The sequence below is a fragment of the Elephantulus edwardii genome, unplaced genomic scaffold, assembly GCF_000299155.1.
Source record: "Elephantulus edwardii isolate Elephantulus edwardi_28Jun2011 unplaced genomic scaffold, EleEdw1.0 scaffold00026, whole genome shotgun sequence".
Taxonomy (NCBI): Eukaryota; Metazoa; Chordata; class Mammalia; order Macroscelidea; family Macroscelididae; genus Elephantulus; species Elephantulus edwardii.
In genome coordinates this window covers 22,174,049-22,192,326 of record NW_006399776.1, presented here as the reverse complement: position 1 = coordinate 22,192,326, position 18,278 = coordinate 22,174,049, and the positions used below count along the sequence as shown (strand labels likewise).

General features: G+C 42.2%; 1 gene segment (V, D, J or C); it reads right to left on the bottom strand.

Moving 5' to 3' along the window:
* Positions 1-18,278, bottom strand: part of LOC102851356 — a 430,705-nt gene that overhangs the window by 35,927 nt on the left and 376,500 nt on the right. Inside the window, 1 exon segment of the C gene segment in view lies at positions 3,065-3,127. Within this exon segment, the coding sequence occupies positions 3,065-3,127 (63 nt within the window).

The following is an 18,278-nucleotide window of genomic DNA, read 5'->3' as shown; positions in this document are numbered from 1 at the left end:
TCCTGGGAGGGGAACCTCCAATGTGTTTCCTCCACACAGTCTGTGACTTTCCTTCCTGAAGAAGCAGACCTTCCCACTCTTCACTGGCCTCACCTTTCTGCCGCTCACTCCCTTCTGCATCCCTCTGCATCCTGCCTCTGAGGTCACATTGGACTCTCCCCCACCACCAAGTTCCAAGCTAAGCACTAGATCTATTTCCTTGTCCCACTTAAGTGCACTCACAGGGCTGCACAGATAATCTGGTTCTGGAACCGAAGACCAAACGCTGGGCATTGCTATTCCCACAGTGCTCCTGGGCTCAACAAAATCCCCCGGAGCATCACCCTCACATGCTAGCATGACCCCAGAGCTCATGTGTTTGTGTTTGTCTTGTCCTGCCAAGCTCCGAGTTAAAAAAAAGGGTTCAGGACACACTCAGTCAAGAATCCAGAACTGAATCCAGCAGGCTTCAGTGTCCTGAAGGACGAGGCTCCGCATTAATGAACCCGTCTTTTCAGGGTGAGAGGCTCTGGGGGCTGGGGAGAGACTTAAAGAGGTTCTCTCATTTCTCCTGCCTCCAGGCAGGGCTGCACTTCAATCACCCCTGATAGGAGGGTGTCTATCTCCTTTCAAAAACCCTCTAGAGAAGTGCTCTGGCAACCACTCCTGACAGCTAATTTTCACTGTTCAAAAACCTATTAGGAAGGTTTTACCACTATCCTGACTCCCTTCCTGCAGTATAAGCCCGAACCTGCAGTCTGAATCCTGGTGGGGCTGGAAAGCACAGCCTCCCATCTTCTCTCTTGCGCATCCTTTCCCAGGTGAAGCTCGGTGATTCAGTGCCCACTTTACCCACAGTCTCCCTTCCTCTGAATAAAGCTTCCTGATTTGCCTCTGCAGACTGTCCCATTTTCAGGTTTGAGAGTTCTGCTGTGTTTTAGGGTGCCATGTTTCTTATAAGCTTCACTGCCATCCACCGCCCCTCGCCCCCCCCAATAGAAGGGCAATCTGGGGACAGGTTCTTGGAATTCCTGGGTAGTACAAATGGAAAGGGCTCAGCTACTAACCAAAAGGCTGGCAGTTTGAACCCATCTGAAGGCTCCACAGAAGAAAGACATGGTGTCTAAGATGATGGGCTAACTCTACAGCTGTTAGGTTTAGGTTTTTCCCTCCCCCCTGTGAACTTCTGTCTTCTCCCTGTCCCTATTCCTCTGCATTGGGAGCCTGCCTCTTGGGAAGGGGCTCAGGGTACTTTGGAGGAGTGACCATGGGTTAAGCTTGGTGATGAGGTGCAAGGTTGTGGTGTTGGCTACACTGATCGGCAGGAACTGTGACAACAGTCCAAGGGTTTGTGCGCAGCCTTTCAAACTGCACCATGCAACTCTTTGCAGAAACCTGTCCTCTGCTTCTGACACTTGGATGATTTTGTATTTAAATTAGCCAGGATTCTTTCTATTTCCATTTAGACATTTTCAAATCCCAGGTGAAGAATTTCACAGAACAGGCTGACATTCACCCCCTCCCATTCCGGCTCTTCTCCTGATGCGTGACAGAGCCTTGACAGAAGAGCCTGAGGGGCCAAACCAAAGCTTGGCTGCTGCTGAAGTTGATATTTATCATTATTATTAATAGCTAGGGCTTAATGAGCTCTTCCTACATGCTGGGCACTACACTCAATACTTAATTCTTACAAAGGTTCCACAGGCACATATATATTTTTATCCTGAGTCTATGAATGAGGGGACCAATGCTCAGAAAGGTTAGGTAACTCACCCAAAGCCACACAGCTAGTAACATAGCAAAGTCAGGTCTGAAATTCAGGTTTTTCTGTCTTAAATTTCACTCTGTGCAGCCTAATACATAGTTACTTGGGTTCAGAATGTCCAGAGGGGACACATGAAATTCCAAAGTTACTGCAGAGGGAGACTCAGTGAGTCTGAGCCCTCACCTCACATTTTAGGGCAGAAGTTTTGTTCTCAATTCAGATGCCCTTGAAAATGAGATGTGAGAAAGTACCTTCTGCAACAAGGGTTGCTAAAATATGGAATTGACTGGAGAGAAAGCAGGGGTTTCCTGCCTTAAGCCACCAGACAGCCAGAGCATATCCCCTGGGGTCAAGGGGCCTGTGCAGAAGCCTGGGCAGGGTGGTGGGAACGCTGGGTGTCCTCTGGAGGGTCTCGCTGACATTCTCACTGGTTCAATCAATTATTGTTCTATCTCCACTTTTAAAAAGTCTGTTATTTATACTCCTGTGAGCTCCTCAGTAGAGCTAGAGCAAGAGGATGTGTGTGTGCTCACACAGACATTTCATCTTAGAAACTCTCTTTGGCCTGGGGAAAGAACATTAATAAAGAGCCCAAGCAGATGCACAGGATTAAAGCCTTTTTTTCAAACAATGTAATGATTTGATTGATTGTACCTAAAGGTTCAGCTGAAGAAGGACACAACTTACTTGGCTTCACAGTGAGCGTGGTCCCTTTCCCAAAGGTTAATCTGTTTGCATCGTTGTTACACAGTGTTTGGTGCTATTGCAATAACCTTGAGTCTAGGAAGGCAGGTGGAGGTGGAGGAGGCAAGCAGAAAAATAAAACCTGAAATGACTGCCCATGGCCAAAACAATCTCCTTGTAATTAGGTTAGAACGTGTGATGAATACTAATAACCAGAAACTTCCTAGCCTGATTCTACTTGACATAATTTCCTTTGAAAGAATGGGCCTTGGCAGGAGAACCTCCTGGGAAATTCACTCAAAGTGGCTACCGATTGCTCTCCCGGGATCCTGCCTTTTTTGTTATCTTGCTGGTCCTTTGTCTATTTTCATCCAGTTCCTGCCTTTCCCTTTACTTTCCCTTGACCAAGCTCCATGTGGAGCCCACACGTTTCCTCAGGGAGTGACAACATGGATATTAAAAGCCACGTACAATGCCAGAGGGAGTATGTGCATTAATAACCTTGTTTTCCAACTGGTATCAAGAACCACCCAACACAAACCAAGCAAAGAAAACACCACCTGTGTTTTGACAGCTTCTGCATGATGGAAGATGGGTTTCTTGGGAAGAATAATTAACCGGAAAAGAAGAACTTACTTGGTGTGACCAAGAGTTTGGTGCCCTTCCCGAAAGTGAGTCCATAACTCCCAGATCCAGAGTATGCACACAATTTCCTGCCTTTGCAAAAACCCTGCAGATGTTGAGAAAATCAAACCACGCATGACACAGAAGCAGCACTGACAATAGCTCAAACTGTAATAACCAGATGCCAAGCAAAAGAAAAGGCCTATGACAGAGGCTTGCAATCCGGTGAATTGTCTGAGTTCTACAGAAATCTGGCCAGACTTTCCGAGGTCACCCAGTCCATTCCCCCTACTTTCTACTGAGGTCTTCTCAGGCCAAAGATCCATCTAGTCTTTAATAGTTCAGGTAAAGTGGCTCTCCTTTGCCAACAGTCCTTAAATTTCAAGCAATTGTTCCTTATGCCCAACTGAAATCCTGCAGACTGTAGTCCAAGCCCTGTACCTTATGTGGTTCCCTCCTTGGAAACCAGAGTACTCCAGATAGGAACTCATCACAATACACAAAACCAGCCACCTTTGGGGAGGGAATGGATATTGGAGGAAGCAGACTAGGCAAACATTTGCTTTTTCTGTGATTTGGATTGTTTATAATGCTACATTTTTATGTACTGCTGAGGCAAGCTAAAATTAATAATACTAAATATAAGCCTATAATGTATTTTAAAATTGCTCATTGGATTCACATTGTTATTGAAGACAAGCCTTCTGTGTTTCTCTAGGCTAAGGAGTCTCGAGTTTTCTGCTATAAGGTTTTGGTCTCTGAGGATAAGAGGAAGAAGCTCTCTGGACTGGGATGTGGGGTCTGAGCAGCTGCAGGCAATAAGGCCAGGCAGTGGCAGCTGGCCCAGTTCTGTGCTTGTCCACGGTTGTTTAGTTTTTAAAATCACGATGAACAAGCCAGACTAACCTGTTCATCTTCCTTCTTGTCACTAACTCCTAGATCCTAACAGACTTTTCTCGAAGACAAAAGCATTCCTACCTAGGTACCTTGACAAATCATCAAAGAGAAAATACTATTATTGGTCAAAGTGAAGGGTGACCAGGGACACTTACTTGAAATCACAGACAATCTTGTGCCTTTTCCAAAGACAAGTTGCCTAGCTCCTGTGTTCTCACAGTGACAGCCCCCATAACAAAAACCTTCCCCGGTTCAGTCCAGTGTAAACTCTCTGTCCTTGCAGGATCACCCTGAAATCTCCCCCCAGACCGTAGTTTTTCTTTTCTATTGGCACATCTTTGCCGCCTCCTCTTTGATTTTCTACAGGGTGAAGTATCATTAATATGCCTCCAGCTTTGCTTGCCCACCCTGCTGACAAGAGCTTCCATACATGGAGTTATGGCCTAGGAACACATTTCTGAACTATCTGCAAATTTTCAGCTTATTGTTAGCCTGTGAAATATATTCCAAAGGAAACTCCTGTTGCTGGCCCCATAATCAACTCTCTGCTGTTATAGAAATAAAACAGCAAAAAAAGGGAGTGGTCATTTCTCCTAAACACAGAAGAGGATTTGGAAAATGGCACAGAGCGGGAAGGCTTAATATGCAAGAAGTTGTGCTTGGCTGACACTATTTTTATTGCCTTTGGCATTAAAGTGGTTCCCATCCCTGGGCTAAGGGAAATGAAAGTCATAGACCACCAGAGCCAGGAACATCAGCAGAGTCTAATAGCGAAAACCAGGCCTTTCTATGAAGGGTGGAGGAGAGGGGTCATTGGTAGATCAGGGAGACTCCTAACAGCAATTTAATTACGGCCAGAAATCACAGTAGTTTTAGAAATGTGTTCCCTTCCAGAAGCAAACAAGTCTATGGGAGAGATTTGACAGAATTCTGGAAAAAATTATCACGTTTTAAACTTTTTATCATATATAATCAAAGAAAATTATTATATTTAAGCCACAGACATGTGGCAGCAATGCTCCAAGCTCTAGGGGACCAGTTTGATTCTTGGTTAAGGTGGGAAAGAGCTGAGGACCATCTCTCTGCAATGGCAGGAGGGCCTAGGTGCCACAGACCTCCAGTATGTCCTTGAACCTAAGACATTCTCCCCTCTCTCCTTTAAAAATTCTCTTGGCTCAGTGAAAGCTGGAATCAGAAAAATTACAAGAACCGCACTTACTAGGCAGAACATGAAGTTGAGTCCCTTTCCCAAAGATGATTTTGTTCACGTTTTGTTGACACTGTGATTGGGGCCATAACAAAAACTCCTGGCAGGTTTTTTTAGGAAAGCTACACATCCCTTCATGAGCATTTCACCTTCACGGGATTGAAGCGATCCTCACACCATCTCCTCTACTATAGTAAACAAGCCTCATTATCTGTTCAACCATCTTTCTCTGCATCTTCAGCTTGTTTTGCTTGAATTTTATGCTGCTTATGCATTTTATGCAGAGAGGAAATTGAACGACCTCATTTGACACTGAGAGTGAATTATAAAAGCAACAATTCAACAAACTCCTTTCCAATATCAAGCACAATTCTATTATGTTACAGCAGGCAAAAAAGAAAAAGAAGGGCAGACAGACAGTCCCTGAGCTGGAATTCTACTCTTTGGAGTCCAAATAAGAACACAGACAGGAACTGGTGGCTTCAGACAAACAACTGGCTTTCTACTTGGGATGGAACTGCATTGTAGCACCCTCATCTGAGCAAGAGGAGATGTATCATCAAACTCCGAGGCCACCTCATCTCTCTCCAAGCGTATGTTTGCTACTATCATGATAGCCTTGTCCTAGCTGAGGGCAGCTGGGATCATTCTTTTTGGCCCAGAAGGATTCCAACCTTTTGGAAAATGTTCTCCTTTCACAGCCTAGGAAGTTCAAACCAATAAGAGCTGGAAATCTTATGTCATAATCATCCACCCTGACCAGATCCTACTTAGACTCATAAAGAACCATGTCCCACTATTTGTTTCTCATCTACCTGACCTCCAAAATACTCTTTTTTTTATAATTTTATTTTATTATTTTTACATGTACCGTCAAATCAGATCTGACTGGTACAGGAGGAGATTGCCCCCTCCTTTTCCAGCAGAGCATCTGGTGGCTTTGAACCATGTACCTCTGGGATTGTAGTGCAAAATACTCTTTAACACAATTAATAGAAATGATGAACTTGGTTGGTCACATAGAGAATCATTTAGTTTTCTCTCTGGGCATTCCTACAGCTGAAAATGCAACAACAGTCTATCCTCTTTTAAAGCTCTTTGAGCAAGTTATTTTATAGTCTCGAGTGTAGCCTGGTGTATGGATACCTTAATAATCTAGCCAGTCAACCTGACGACACTTGTCTCAATACTATTTTTTGGACTGATATTTGAACAGACCCATTTCCCCCCTCCCCCCCCCAATGGCAGCGTAGAGAAACTGACACCTCTGGCACACCCCAAGGAAATACATTTAACATTTTTACTCATCATACAGGTATTAATCATTAAACAAAAAAACCCTCATCATTATACCTGCCATATTTTATTTCTCTTTGACTCTCAGGTACTTATAAAGTCATCTGGGATCATCAATTCATCTCGGAATTGCTTTTTCCTGTTGTATTTGAATAGTAAAGCTTACTTTTTTTTTTAAAAGTAAAATTTTATATGTATGGGAAGAGATATGGATATTTGTCAAAATGGGACAATATTTGGGCTTCTTATTGGATATTTTATATGTACAGGCCTTGAGAGATAAAGAAGCTTCCTTACAAATGTTAGTAGCATTTAAAATGAATTAGACTCTCATTTATAATAGAATGGAAGACAAGTACTGCAGGCAAAATCACAGTAAACACACAAATCATTACAGAACATAGTTTAAAAGATACCGTGGCTCTAAACAACTCACACTTCAATCTCTTTTTGGAAAAATCAAGCTGCCCTATCGTATTGAAGGTGATTTGGAATGGTCTTATTATTTTGTATCTATTTTCCACTATTGCTCTGTTCCCAATAATCAAGAATGTTCTATACATTTGCAAGAGTTCTTTTTCAAAGGGACTATCGCTTTATGTTTTAAATTAAATCTGTATTGAATTCACAGGATTTATTCGGTCAAATAGAAAAAGATTATGGCCACTTACTGGGTTTCACCACCAACTGGGTTCCACTTCCAAAGAAGACTCTATTATTAGTATTCCCACACCATTTCCCGCCTTTACTTAAACCCCTCCTTACCTTCCCCAGTTTACCCAGGGTACACTAACCTCCAACTGGATACAGGGTATAGTGGGAAAGGGGAAGTTAAGAGTCTCCAAGATTATTTTTCTGTGTCTTAGAGAGATAGCTTTTTATGACCTCTCCCCAAAACTGGTTCTGCTAATCTCTTCTTTTAAAAGACCAAATTGGTGAGCTTTTGCATTTCTAAGTTTAAATCTTCCAAAGCTAACTCATATAATTTGTTAACAACTCTTGCTTTTATATGTGTAAACTCACCCCTTGACACATGCTTTGAAGGAATGATGCATTTCCATGTTCACAGAAATGTTGCCAGCTCTAGAGTTACCTGACCTTGCACCTATAATCTACCCAATCTCCATACTTCTGTCCCTTAATCAGGGGTCAAGCTATTTGAAAGCTCTCTTACTACATAGTTGGTTTTATGTAGTAGCCTCATGAGAGGGAAGAGTCTTAACTGTTCCACTAAAGCATGTCTACCATGGATCATATGACATTTCAGCCAGAAAGGAGCAGAGAATTATGACAAATCATTTCTCTCAAATTAAGAAAAGCCTAGTACTGAAACAAATGGAAGAAGTTAATGCTTTCTGCTATAAAATAATTGTATCTTAAAGGCAAAGATAAGTGCACAGGAGAACTCCTTTATCATGAAGCTTAGTGTAGGCTGGCCTTTAATGTATACCAAGTATCTGGAAAACAGGGGCATGAGCCTTCAACACAGTGATACCAGGTCACTGGCTCTGGGTTCAAAGTAGATCGTACGTGGTAGGATTTTGAGATTGGAGAATAGAGGAGACTTGATCTTATCCTCAGGGTGACTGTGACTTGTTGAAGAAGAAGGGTTCAAAGCATTTTATTTATGTTCTCTCTCATTCTAGGGAAAATGAAATGGAAGCAAAAGTAGATAATGCAGGCACAGTGCTACACAGGCCACAGTTTTTGTATGGATCTATCTCACCCCAAGAGTTCTTTTTCTCCTGGACTATGGGGTTAGTTTTGACTGATTATTTAGTAATTTCCCCAAGTAAAGCTCCAGAGTCTCCTTTGGGAGGAAAGTAAGACATTGGTCCTATAGGGCAGTGGTCTCAGAACTGTATAAACATCTTACCAGAAGTCATATCTATGAAAATAAGACTAGAGCTGATCAACAGCCTAGAAACAGGATTCACATAAGAGTACATAAAGCATGTAGATGAGAACAGGGTTTCCACAGTAGCTTTCTCCCTGGGTTTATCTTAAAATGAACATAATTTCTCCTTCTCTAACTGTAGTGTATCATCTACGGGGATGTGGCATTCTGGGCCCGACAAAGTCTGGCACAGGAGAGATGACAGTGGTGAGCAAAGCCAAGTTCAGCTAAGTGGGCAGCTGTTACCTCCCACTTTCCAGGGACACAGAATCCTCCTGGCAAAACCCACTACTCACGTACTTGGCTTGACAGAGAGACGAGTTCCAGTTCCAAAGATGAGCCTGTTTCCAGTCCCCCCATATTTCACACTGCCCTTCAGTGCCTTACAAAAACCCCCAGGCAAAGGGGCATGGCAGGATGGAGTGAGGGCAGCTTTCAGTATTTTTAAGATGAAACACCATCTTAGTGCCATGGTTACAGAAACCTGTCCTTGACTATCTCTTCAGATTTGCCAAGAACCTCCTGAGCCTTCATATTCAGTTGTTATGCACTGACAGTGCCTTTAAAAAATTGTGGTTAAAAAAAATTGTCATTTTAACTCTTTTCCAGTGCACAATTCAGTGACATTAATTACTTTGACCAAATTGACCAAATTTGACCAATTCTATCACCCTTCTCCATTTTCAAAAGTTTTACATTGCCTCAAACAGAAGCAATAATCTCTCAGCAACACCTCCAGTTATTCCTTGTCTGCTCCTAGTAACCACTGATAAACTTAGGTCTCTATGCATTTGGCTAAACTCGCTGTTACACAAAGGTGGGATAACATACTTGTCTTTCGCGTCTGACTTATTTCCCTCAGTATAACATTTTCAAGGTTCATTCATGTAGCAGCATACATACAAAATTAGTTTCTCTCTACAGCCAAGTAATACTCCACTCTATGCCTCTGATATTGGCTTTTAAGTTATGTCCCTCTGGGATGTGCTCTAAAGTCTAGAGTCTTGGGTGATTCAGCCACAAGTGACCAGGAGCAGTGCAGGCAACTCCTCCTAGCAGGACAGCAGCCAGAGGCAAGGAAAGCCTGGGGCACACATGAGCTTACAAACCAGCTCTGCTCTCTTAAGAGGCTATGCAAACATTATTCATTCTGGAAGCAACTGAACCAAACGAGAGAGCTGGCAGCAGACATTGCTTCTCACCGGGAGTGGAAACCCCACTTGGGTTGAGGTCATTGTCTCCAGCAGGCTGGATTGTTCTCAGAAATAGGATTCGAATATGACACTTTGTCTATTATTCACCTGGTGTCTCCTCTCCCTTACAGTCACATCTCTGAGACTTACCTGGCTTTATAATTAGCTTCGTCCCAGAGCCCCAGATCAACTGATAGTTGCTATCCACACAGACACAAAAACCTTAACAAAAACCTTCACTGTCCTTCCGGGGATCCTATTAAAGATAAGGCCCAGATAAAAAGTCCTGAGCACAGCACATAAAACAATGTAGGAATATTGACTGTTGAAGATTATTTGCTCATTTAATTACATTCGATTCCCTTGCCATTACAGATTCCAGACACAGATGAGGAAATCGAATGACTACACATCAAAAGTCAATCTAGGTCTCTGCATATGAGGAGCACATAATTCATAAACAGTTTTCAAATTGGAGAAGTTGAACTTGTTTCACCTTCCTGGATATTTTAAATAAAAATGCAAAAGAGAGAAACCAATCAGTTGCTCAGAGTCATAATGCAGCTGATTCTCTAGTGTCTCATTTTCAGGGCTGACATGATTTTAGTCAACTCCGTGGTGTTCAAGTATAGATTAAATGGCTCTGGTTTACAAAAGGCTTCTCTCTGAGAAACACAGTCCTGAAGATATCTGCACCCCGAGGCACAGAAGGAGCCTCTAGAATGGGGTATGGAGCAAGGTGACCTGCCCCAGACTTGTTAGTTCTTTCTAGAAAGTGCCTTTAAATAATTGTCCCTTGCTTTCTGGTTTTGTTGTTATTCAGTCAGCTACAACCTGGGCAACTCTGTGAACAACAGATTGGAGGTTACAACCTTCACTATGGATTACATTTGAACATCAAGAAAACAAAAGTCTTCACCACTGGACCAGAGGGCAACATCATGATAGATGTTTTCTGATACTTACTTGGGAAGACTTGTAAACTGGTTCCAGCCCCAAAGATGAGTTTGTCCCTGTTGGAGTACACAGTGACTCGGGGGCCTACAAAAAGCCTCTGCTCTCAGCAGAGGGCTCTGCCTGTCTTTTGGGCCCTTGACCTTTTTCTTAAATCACTGGCACCAAATAACTACCAACAGCCAGCAGAACTGGCGAATATACTTAAAACCAAGAAGAAAGAACAGTTTTTGTTTTGGTTATGTATCATCCTACTAGAAAATGCTTATGATCTGAACTTACTAAGCTTTCAATTCACAAAATAACATCTCAAGACAATTCACCATCATAATACAAAAAAATCCCCAGATCTTACACCAGGTCTCACTATTTTTAAAATTTTCCATTTTTTTAACTTGTCTGAGCTTCAGTTTTTCTGTCTGTGAAATATGCTTGATGTTATGTGACCCTATTTACCTCATTAGTGAATGCTGTGAAGAAAAAGGGGCATTTTGAATAATAATGCGGAAGAAATTGTACTTGTTGAAGGCAAGATATTATTAACATGAATAGCAGAAATATGTTAACTGAAGCTTGTTGTCAAAATAACTAACTAAATGCCTTCTTAGTGAAAATCAAAGGAGAAGATATCTGTCTTGTGCGTTTTCCCACAAAGAAGTGGGCAGACAGCATCACAGAGGCTGCCAGAAGAGACAGGCCCAGGAAAGGTCAGCTGCATTCTGGGATCCAAGTGCCTGCAGGGAGGATGAGCAGGGCTGACTGCCCTCCTCCAGCAGTGAGCGAGCACAGATGTAGTTCTTGTGACACACTAATTTTCCTTTGCTGTTGGCAGCATTAAAGGAAATCAGTCAACGCTGTTTTTAAAAATAAATTTTCCTGTTTTAATGGTCATACTGGCTGTCCAGGCAGACCTAGTGTGGTCAGTATTTAAGCAATGTCTGTGTGAGCAGTGACTATCAAGCAATCCCATCAGTGATCATCTAAGCAAGGGAGGGAAACAGTGCCTTTCCAAGACCTACAGAGGCAGGGTCCCTGGGTGGTGCAAATGCTTAAACTCTGGGTTACTAATGGAGAAGTTGGTGGTTCAAATCCACACAGAGACACCTCAGAAGTAAGTAAATGGACTAACAATCGTTTTCTGAGAGGTCACACTTGAAAAGCCTACAGGGTGGCTATATTCTGCACCATGGGCTGGAACTGCCTTGATGACAACTAATAACAACAAGCCTTAAAGATATACTACCCACAGAAAGGAGAAAAGTCACACTTACACGGTTTAATAATCACCTGAGTGCCTGACCCGAAATGTAGCACATTCCCAGCACCTGTCTTCCCACAGTGGCTGACTCTATTACAAAAACCCTGCTGAGTCCCAAGAGGGAAATGAATGTATCCCAGGTATAAGAGTGATTTTAGACTCACGTGTCATGAAAGCCATGATGTTCCTTATTCTGAGGACGGCCTTCCTTCCTGAAGCCTTTCCTCATCCCGGGCCCAGCTCCACCCTACATGGAGACCTTCAGTTGCCTGTGGTGACCACTGGGACCTTAGATCCCTCAGCTATTTGAGGATTAGTTAAGGATCTACCAGGGTGCTCCTCAGAAGCAAAGGTGGTGAAACTTCATCTCATATACTTTGGGCATGTTGCCATAGAGATCAGTTCTTGGAAAAGACATAATTCTGGGAAAGGTCAGTGAAAGAGAAGACATCCATCAACAACATGGATTGACACAGTGACTGTAAGTAACAACGGGTTTGAGAATGGCAGACACTGTGAGGCTAGGGCAAGGTTCAGATCTGTTGTTCATTGTGTTGTCATGAGTCATAGTTGACTCAAAGCACCTAAAGCAACAACAAGAAGCAGGATCTACAGAACTTCTTAGAAATACATCAAGCTACAGAGGTAGCTTCAAGGTGTGGTGGCAGTGCAAAGGATGGAGGTGAGAGCTTAGTCAGGAGTTCAAAGCAGACAGAAGAATGAAAATGCAGGAGGAATTAAGAGATGGAAGGGATAAGAGCCAAGTGGAAGGATCTAAAAACACAAGAAAGAAGAGCAGACTCCTATCAGCAACTGATGTCAAAATCTGTTACACTGTTCGTGAATACACATGAGTTCCAAGAAAAAGAAATTTCCTGGCTCTGTCAGTTGACCTGGCCTATTTAGTACTTGTTTTACCTCCTGTGACAACCTCTTAAGAGCAGCTGAGAATAAATAAATAAACCTGACTATAAATGAAGACCACCTCCCTGTCTTATTTCTGTCTCACAGAAGCATCTGACCGAAGCTCTACCCAAGGGGGTGGGAAGAGCAGCCACAAAAAGATACTCAGAATCTGTTTCTCTCTTCCTAATTAGGCTGTCAATCTGTTTAGCTAATAAGTCGTATAAAGTGTCTTAATCTCTTGCAAGGAAAGGAGTCATATAAATGCAAAACAGCAGCAGCAATAAGTCAAATGGCTTGCTGGATATCTTTCCTTCCTGTGAAGAGTTGCAGTTTAATAGAAGGGAAACTTTCTGTGTGGCATGGAGACAGAATGGGGAAAACACACAACAGCATTTGTTTTTATTAGGCTGAGTCTATACAACACAAAGTAAAACAGATCTGGCAATTATGCAGGTGATGTGACTGCCAAAGTGGGCGATTTTGAGCAAAATGAAGGATCTTAAAGGCAGTGCTTAAATATCTGGATCAGCTACTGACATTAATCAGATTAACTGGACAATTGTGCTGTGCAGACACACACTAATAAATGCATTCTGAAGTGGTTATTCTGGACACCTTACATTTTACAAACTCAACATTAAAACTAGTCCAATATTTATACCTCTTCTGTTCTGTTTGGTACCACAGTTGACATTTCCCATTTTTCCTTATAACACAGGTCTTCCATTTAGAATTGCAAAGGTAAGGGTGACCTTCTCCCTGGAGAGTCTTATCAAGTTAACACACAAAAGCTCATTTAGAAATTCATTAGGTGTCTGGGCTGCAAGTGCTGGTCATTATAGATTAAGGGCTTGTTCTCAAGTGGTGAAGGACTTACGGGAAAGAACAGTGAGGCTTGTTCCAGTCCCAAAGACGAGCTTTTCTGCCCCAGAAGTTGGCACAGTGTTTGTGCCTGGTACAAAAACACTTCCCTTCTCTGTTAAACTTCTTCCTCTGTACAGCTCACTAGAGATACATTCTATGCATTTTGACTCTTACTTGGGATAGATAACCTTTAATTTCCACCCCCTTCAAACAAAAGCTTGCCATTTCCATGGCACCTATTTTGTTTCTGAAAGACAGGCTTAAAAAATGTGCCCCCAAAAGTGGTTTCTATGCTGGTTTACCATTATGTAAAAAGTACCTTTCTTTTTTTGTGAAACACCCACATTTGATGTTTTTATTTCATCCATGTCAGCCAAGCTTATATTCTTTCAGCTTCTACCTAGAAATTCTAGACCCTGAAAATAAACATGCTACTTACTTCAAGTCTTTCTCTCCTTTTGGTCATTCAAAATCAAACCAAACTCACCATGATTTGATCCTTCTCAAACAATCTCTTATGACAGAATAGAACTGCCCCATTAGGTTCTGAAGCTGTGAATCTTAAGGAGAGCAGGCTTACTCCCAAGGAGTTACTGACTGGTGGGGTCCAATCATGACCTTTAGTTAACAGGCCAAAACTTAATTCCTTGCACTACCAGGGCTCCTTCACCTCCTCTGCCCCCATTAGCTGAAATGAAATGGACTAGAAAAGATCCTACTAGCTAGACTTTGGAAAGTGCACTGCAATCCAAAGGCACACAGTTGGAATCCACCAACTGCTCCATGGCAGAAGTATGGCAGTCTCCTCCCGTGCAATTAACTGCCTCTGAAAATCTGCCAGAGGATCAGCCATGGGTCGGTTCTGACTCAATGGCACACCACGACTACAAGCTAGACTTTAATTCTTCTTTATCTTACAAAAGAAAAATAAAATATGAAAATAAGAGTTACTGGTTAGAAGTTGTAAAGGCTGTCTTAAAAAATAAACATAGTAGACAACTGTTGTTCACTCAGACCCACCTGGTTTTACTTGTAAAGCTGTTCCCTGGCCAAAGCTCAGCTTCCCTGTGTTACCAGAGCCACACTCTGAAGCAGCACTTTACAAAAACGGTAAAATGGGGTTATTTCTACTTTTCCTTTTAGCAGCCTGATCTAGCAATAATAAAAATATTTATTGACAACTTACTATATACCTACCACTGTGTAAAGTTCTATACAGCGACTGATTCTTTAAATCTCACAAGTGAGGTTTAAAGTGAACTCTCATGAGTGAGGTATTATTATGCCCATTTTACAGATTTAAAAAAGGAGGCATAAAGATATTTGGCAGGCTGCCTGAGGTTACACATTTGGGATGAATTCAACCATTTTCCCTCTTGCATTTAGCAAATTCTCAAAAGGCTGTAAGCCAAAGAAGACTAAACTAAACCCAAACCCAGTGCTGTTAAAGCGGTTCTGACTCAGGGTGGCCCTCCATACAGATTCTGAGGCTGTAAGCTTTATGAGAGGAGACTGTTCAGCTTTCTTCCATGGTGCAGCTAGTGGATTCAACCTGCTGACCTTTCTGTTAGCAGTTAGACATTTATGTACCATATTCTATCTGGGCTTCTTAAAGAGGACAGAGAGATAGTAAATTTAAGTCATCTGGATAATCTATGATGGGGAGATAATTTTCTTGTGTGGTTACTCCAGTGACATTAGATCCTGGAGTTCCCAGCAATGCTTGACTTGTTTGGGAGAAACAGTATTTGCCAACACCCAAGGTGAAGTTAGCCATGAGATGGGCTGTATATTCTCATCTTCTCTATCCTTCAATAGTCTCTGACATCTATTGGCTATTTAGCCCTTAGAAAATAGTCTAAGACTCCAATCACCTTCCAAATGCACTCTTCGATAGCTCTGTATAGTTATTTTGATTTAAGGGTAGGCAAAGTCTGCACTTGCGTGGACAGGAGAAAAACACTACTCACAGCTGGAGTCTTTAACCATTAGGGCTGAGAAAGAGGCAAGATTCAAGCTATTTTATACAGTACAGACAAATTTGCGAGAGTTAACATGAAAACTCACTTGGATTTACTGCCAGACTTGTCCCCAATCCCCAAATCAGCTTACGGTTGTTTCCAACATTACACAGTCATAGAAAGCTTTACAGAAACTGACCAGGCCAATGTGTATCAGGAAATCCCTTTCAATCCCCAAATCCGGCCGGCGTGCTCCTCTGACTGGGACCCTGGCCAAAGAGGCAGTGGAGAAGATTGTTTATTATTGTGGTCAATTCACAGCATGGGTAGGGTGGAAAGACTCCTCTGGCGTTAAACAGTTCATCCCCCTTTCCTGGACCAAGCTGTCCCCTGGCCAGCCTAAAAACAACACAGTCCTGATAAAGCCACCAGGAAAGGAACTGACCCCACTCCATGGCTCATCTATCCCAGTGTTTACCACAATCAGACTTTACAACACAAATGGTTAAACAAAAGGGAATGAAGTCTATTCCTCCAGTTATTTTTTACTCTGGGCCTGAAGATTACCTATATGCCTATATTCACATGTATGTACAGCACATGTGTGTGTGTATATACACACACACACACACACACACACACACTGAATAATCATTAGAATTAGATTTTGTAACAAATTATATTCAATGGAGAAAACAGCTCCTAAACAAAGCTCAGTGCATGACTTCCCTTTGAAATGAGAGCAGTTATTTTGAATTCAGCAGAGATACTCACAGGGTTTGACCATTAACCTTGTTCCCCCTCCAAATGTAAGCGCGCTGCCTGCATTATTATTCACACAGTGATCTTCAGCTCAGCAAAAACCTCCTAGAAAAGGAACTAAGTTTTCCCTGAAGATCTTCTGGAAGGAGCGATACCGTGAGCACAGAGAATATTAAGTAATTGTCACAGTAATAACCTGGCACAGAATCCTAGCACCAGCTTGGCTCTCAGGGCTATTTCCACTTTGGATAAATGAAGGATATTCTTTCTAAATATTCTAAAAAAGGAGGGGTTTTACCCCTCCCCCAATGCCTAAAAGAGCAACTGTCTATATTTTAGCATATCCTCTGGTGTTTTAGATAATAATTCTCTAGGGTTTCTTGGGGAAAAAAAGTCATATATCTTATTTTGGACATACTTCATAGAAACAGTCATATCTATGGCACCAGTGCAAAAGCAGTCTACTGAGAGACTATTGTCAGGAAAGGAGAGACTTAGGGAAGTTGGTATCGCCCAACTGGAGAGAGGGTGTTGTTTAGTGTGTTGGTTCGAATCTTTAAAATGCTGGAATCAGACCCTCTGACCAAGGTCCAGCTTCTGGAACATCTAAGGGGATTTCCTCCTTTTCATATTTCACAACACTAGAGAAAGACTAGAGAAAGGAGAGCTCTTGTGGCCTAGTGGTAAGAAGCCATGCTGCAATATCTTAAAGGCACGTGGTTCAAATCCATCACTTGTTCTATGGGGGAAGAGTGGGCAATCTCCTCCTGTGCAGTTTACTGCCTCTGAAAACCAGCTAGGGGATCAGCTATGGGTCAGTTTGACTTGAAGGCATACAACAATAGGAAAAGGCCTAGACAGTGGTATTCTGTGAGATTCACCCCTAATTCTAATACTAGGTCTCTTTAGGCCCCACTTAGGTAGTCATCAGGAATAACACTTCTCATCCCTTGCTTTGTCCTATGGAAGACTTTCCCATTCTTACTGTCCTTTGTCAGGAAATAACATATCTTAAGGACTGATCTGGATTCATTCTCTAAGAGGTTTCCTCTCTACATGATCCTTTTATTTCCAGATTCAGAGATAATTTGAAAGAAACGCCAAGTAAGAACTTCCACAGGCAACTTTGCTGAATGTGGAGCAGGGTCCCTACTCTCTTCCTCACCAATGGTCACTTTGAGAATCTGGGGCTTACTAACTGACAATCAGGAAAGAACTCTCCAGAAGAAAAACAAGGAAATCAGGTAATATGGCAGCCCATAGTTTTCTTACCTGGATTAAGTTCCTTCTCTACACATTATCTTCCCATGGACAAAAGCCTTCCTTCCTATCCATTTTGTCTTACTTTGTTATTTGTCAGTTACCTCTTACCCTTGTCTCCCAAGATCTCTCAATTTGTTCCTATGGAATTAAGCTGGTGACTTGTATTGTGTCTCCTGGCTAAGAGCCTGATAAATTCAATTGGTCTCATCTACCAAAGACTGTTTTGGGTGTGGGCCCATAATATTTGATTCATGGACAACTGGTATGGATGCGGGTATGTATAAGTGATCAGAGGACAGTTAAGTGTCCAGTTTGGCTGGAAGAGAGGTGTTATTAAAGAAAAGAGTGGAAATTATTTAGAAAAGGGAAAGAATTCAGATTTTAGAAAGCCTTGAGTGGCTAAGAAGTGGACATGGTTTCCCCTTCAGGTGACTTCTCAGAATATGACTTGACTCACTGAAGCACTTGAATTGTGCAGAAGAAAAAGACAAAAAGAAGTAGGAAAAACAAGTAAAAAATATGGGATGATTTTTAAAGCAGAGACTAAGGAAGACAGAATTCCAACTGTGTTTAGAGAAGTTCTCAAGGTGTTTAGCTAAGATGCATCCTATCTCCATACCTTTTCAACCTATATGCAGAACAGATTATCCGGGAGGCTGGGCTCTATGAGGAGAAATGTGGGGTTAGGATTGGTGGACGATTTATCAACAATCTGCGTTATGCGGATGACACAACCCTGCTTGCTGAAACTGAGGAGGACCTGAAGCG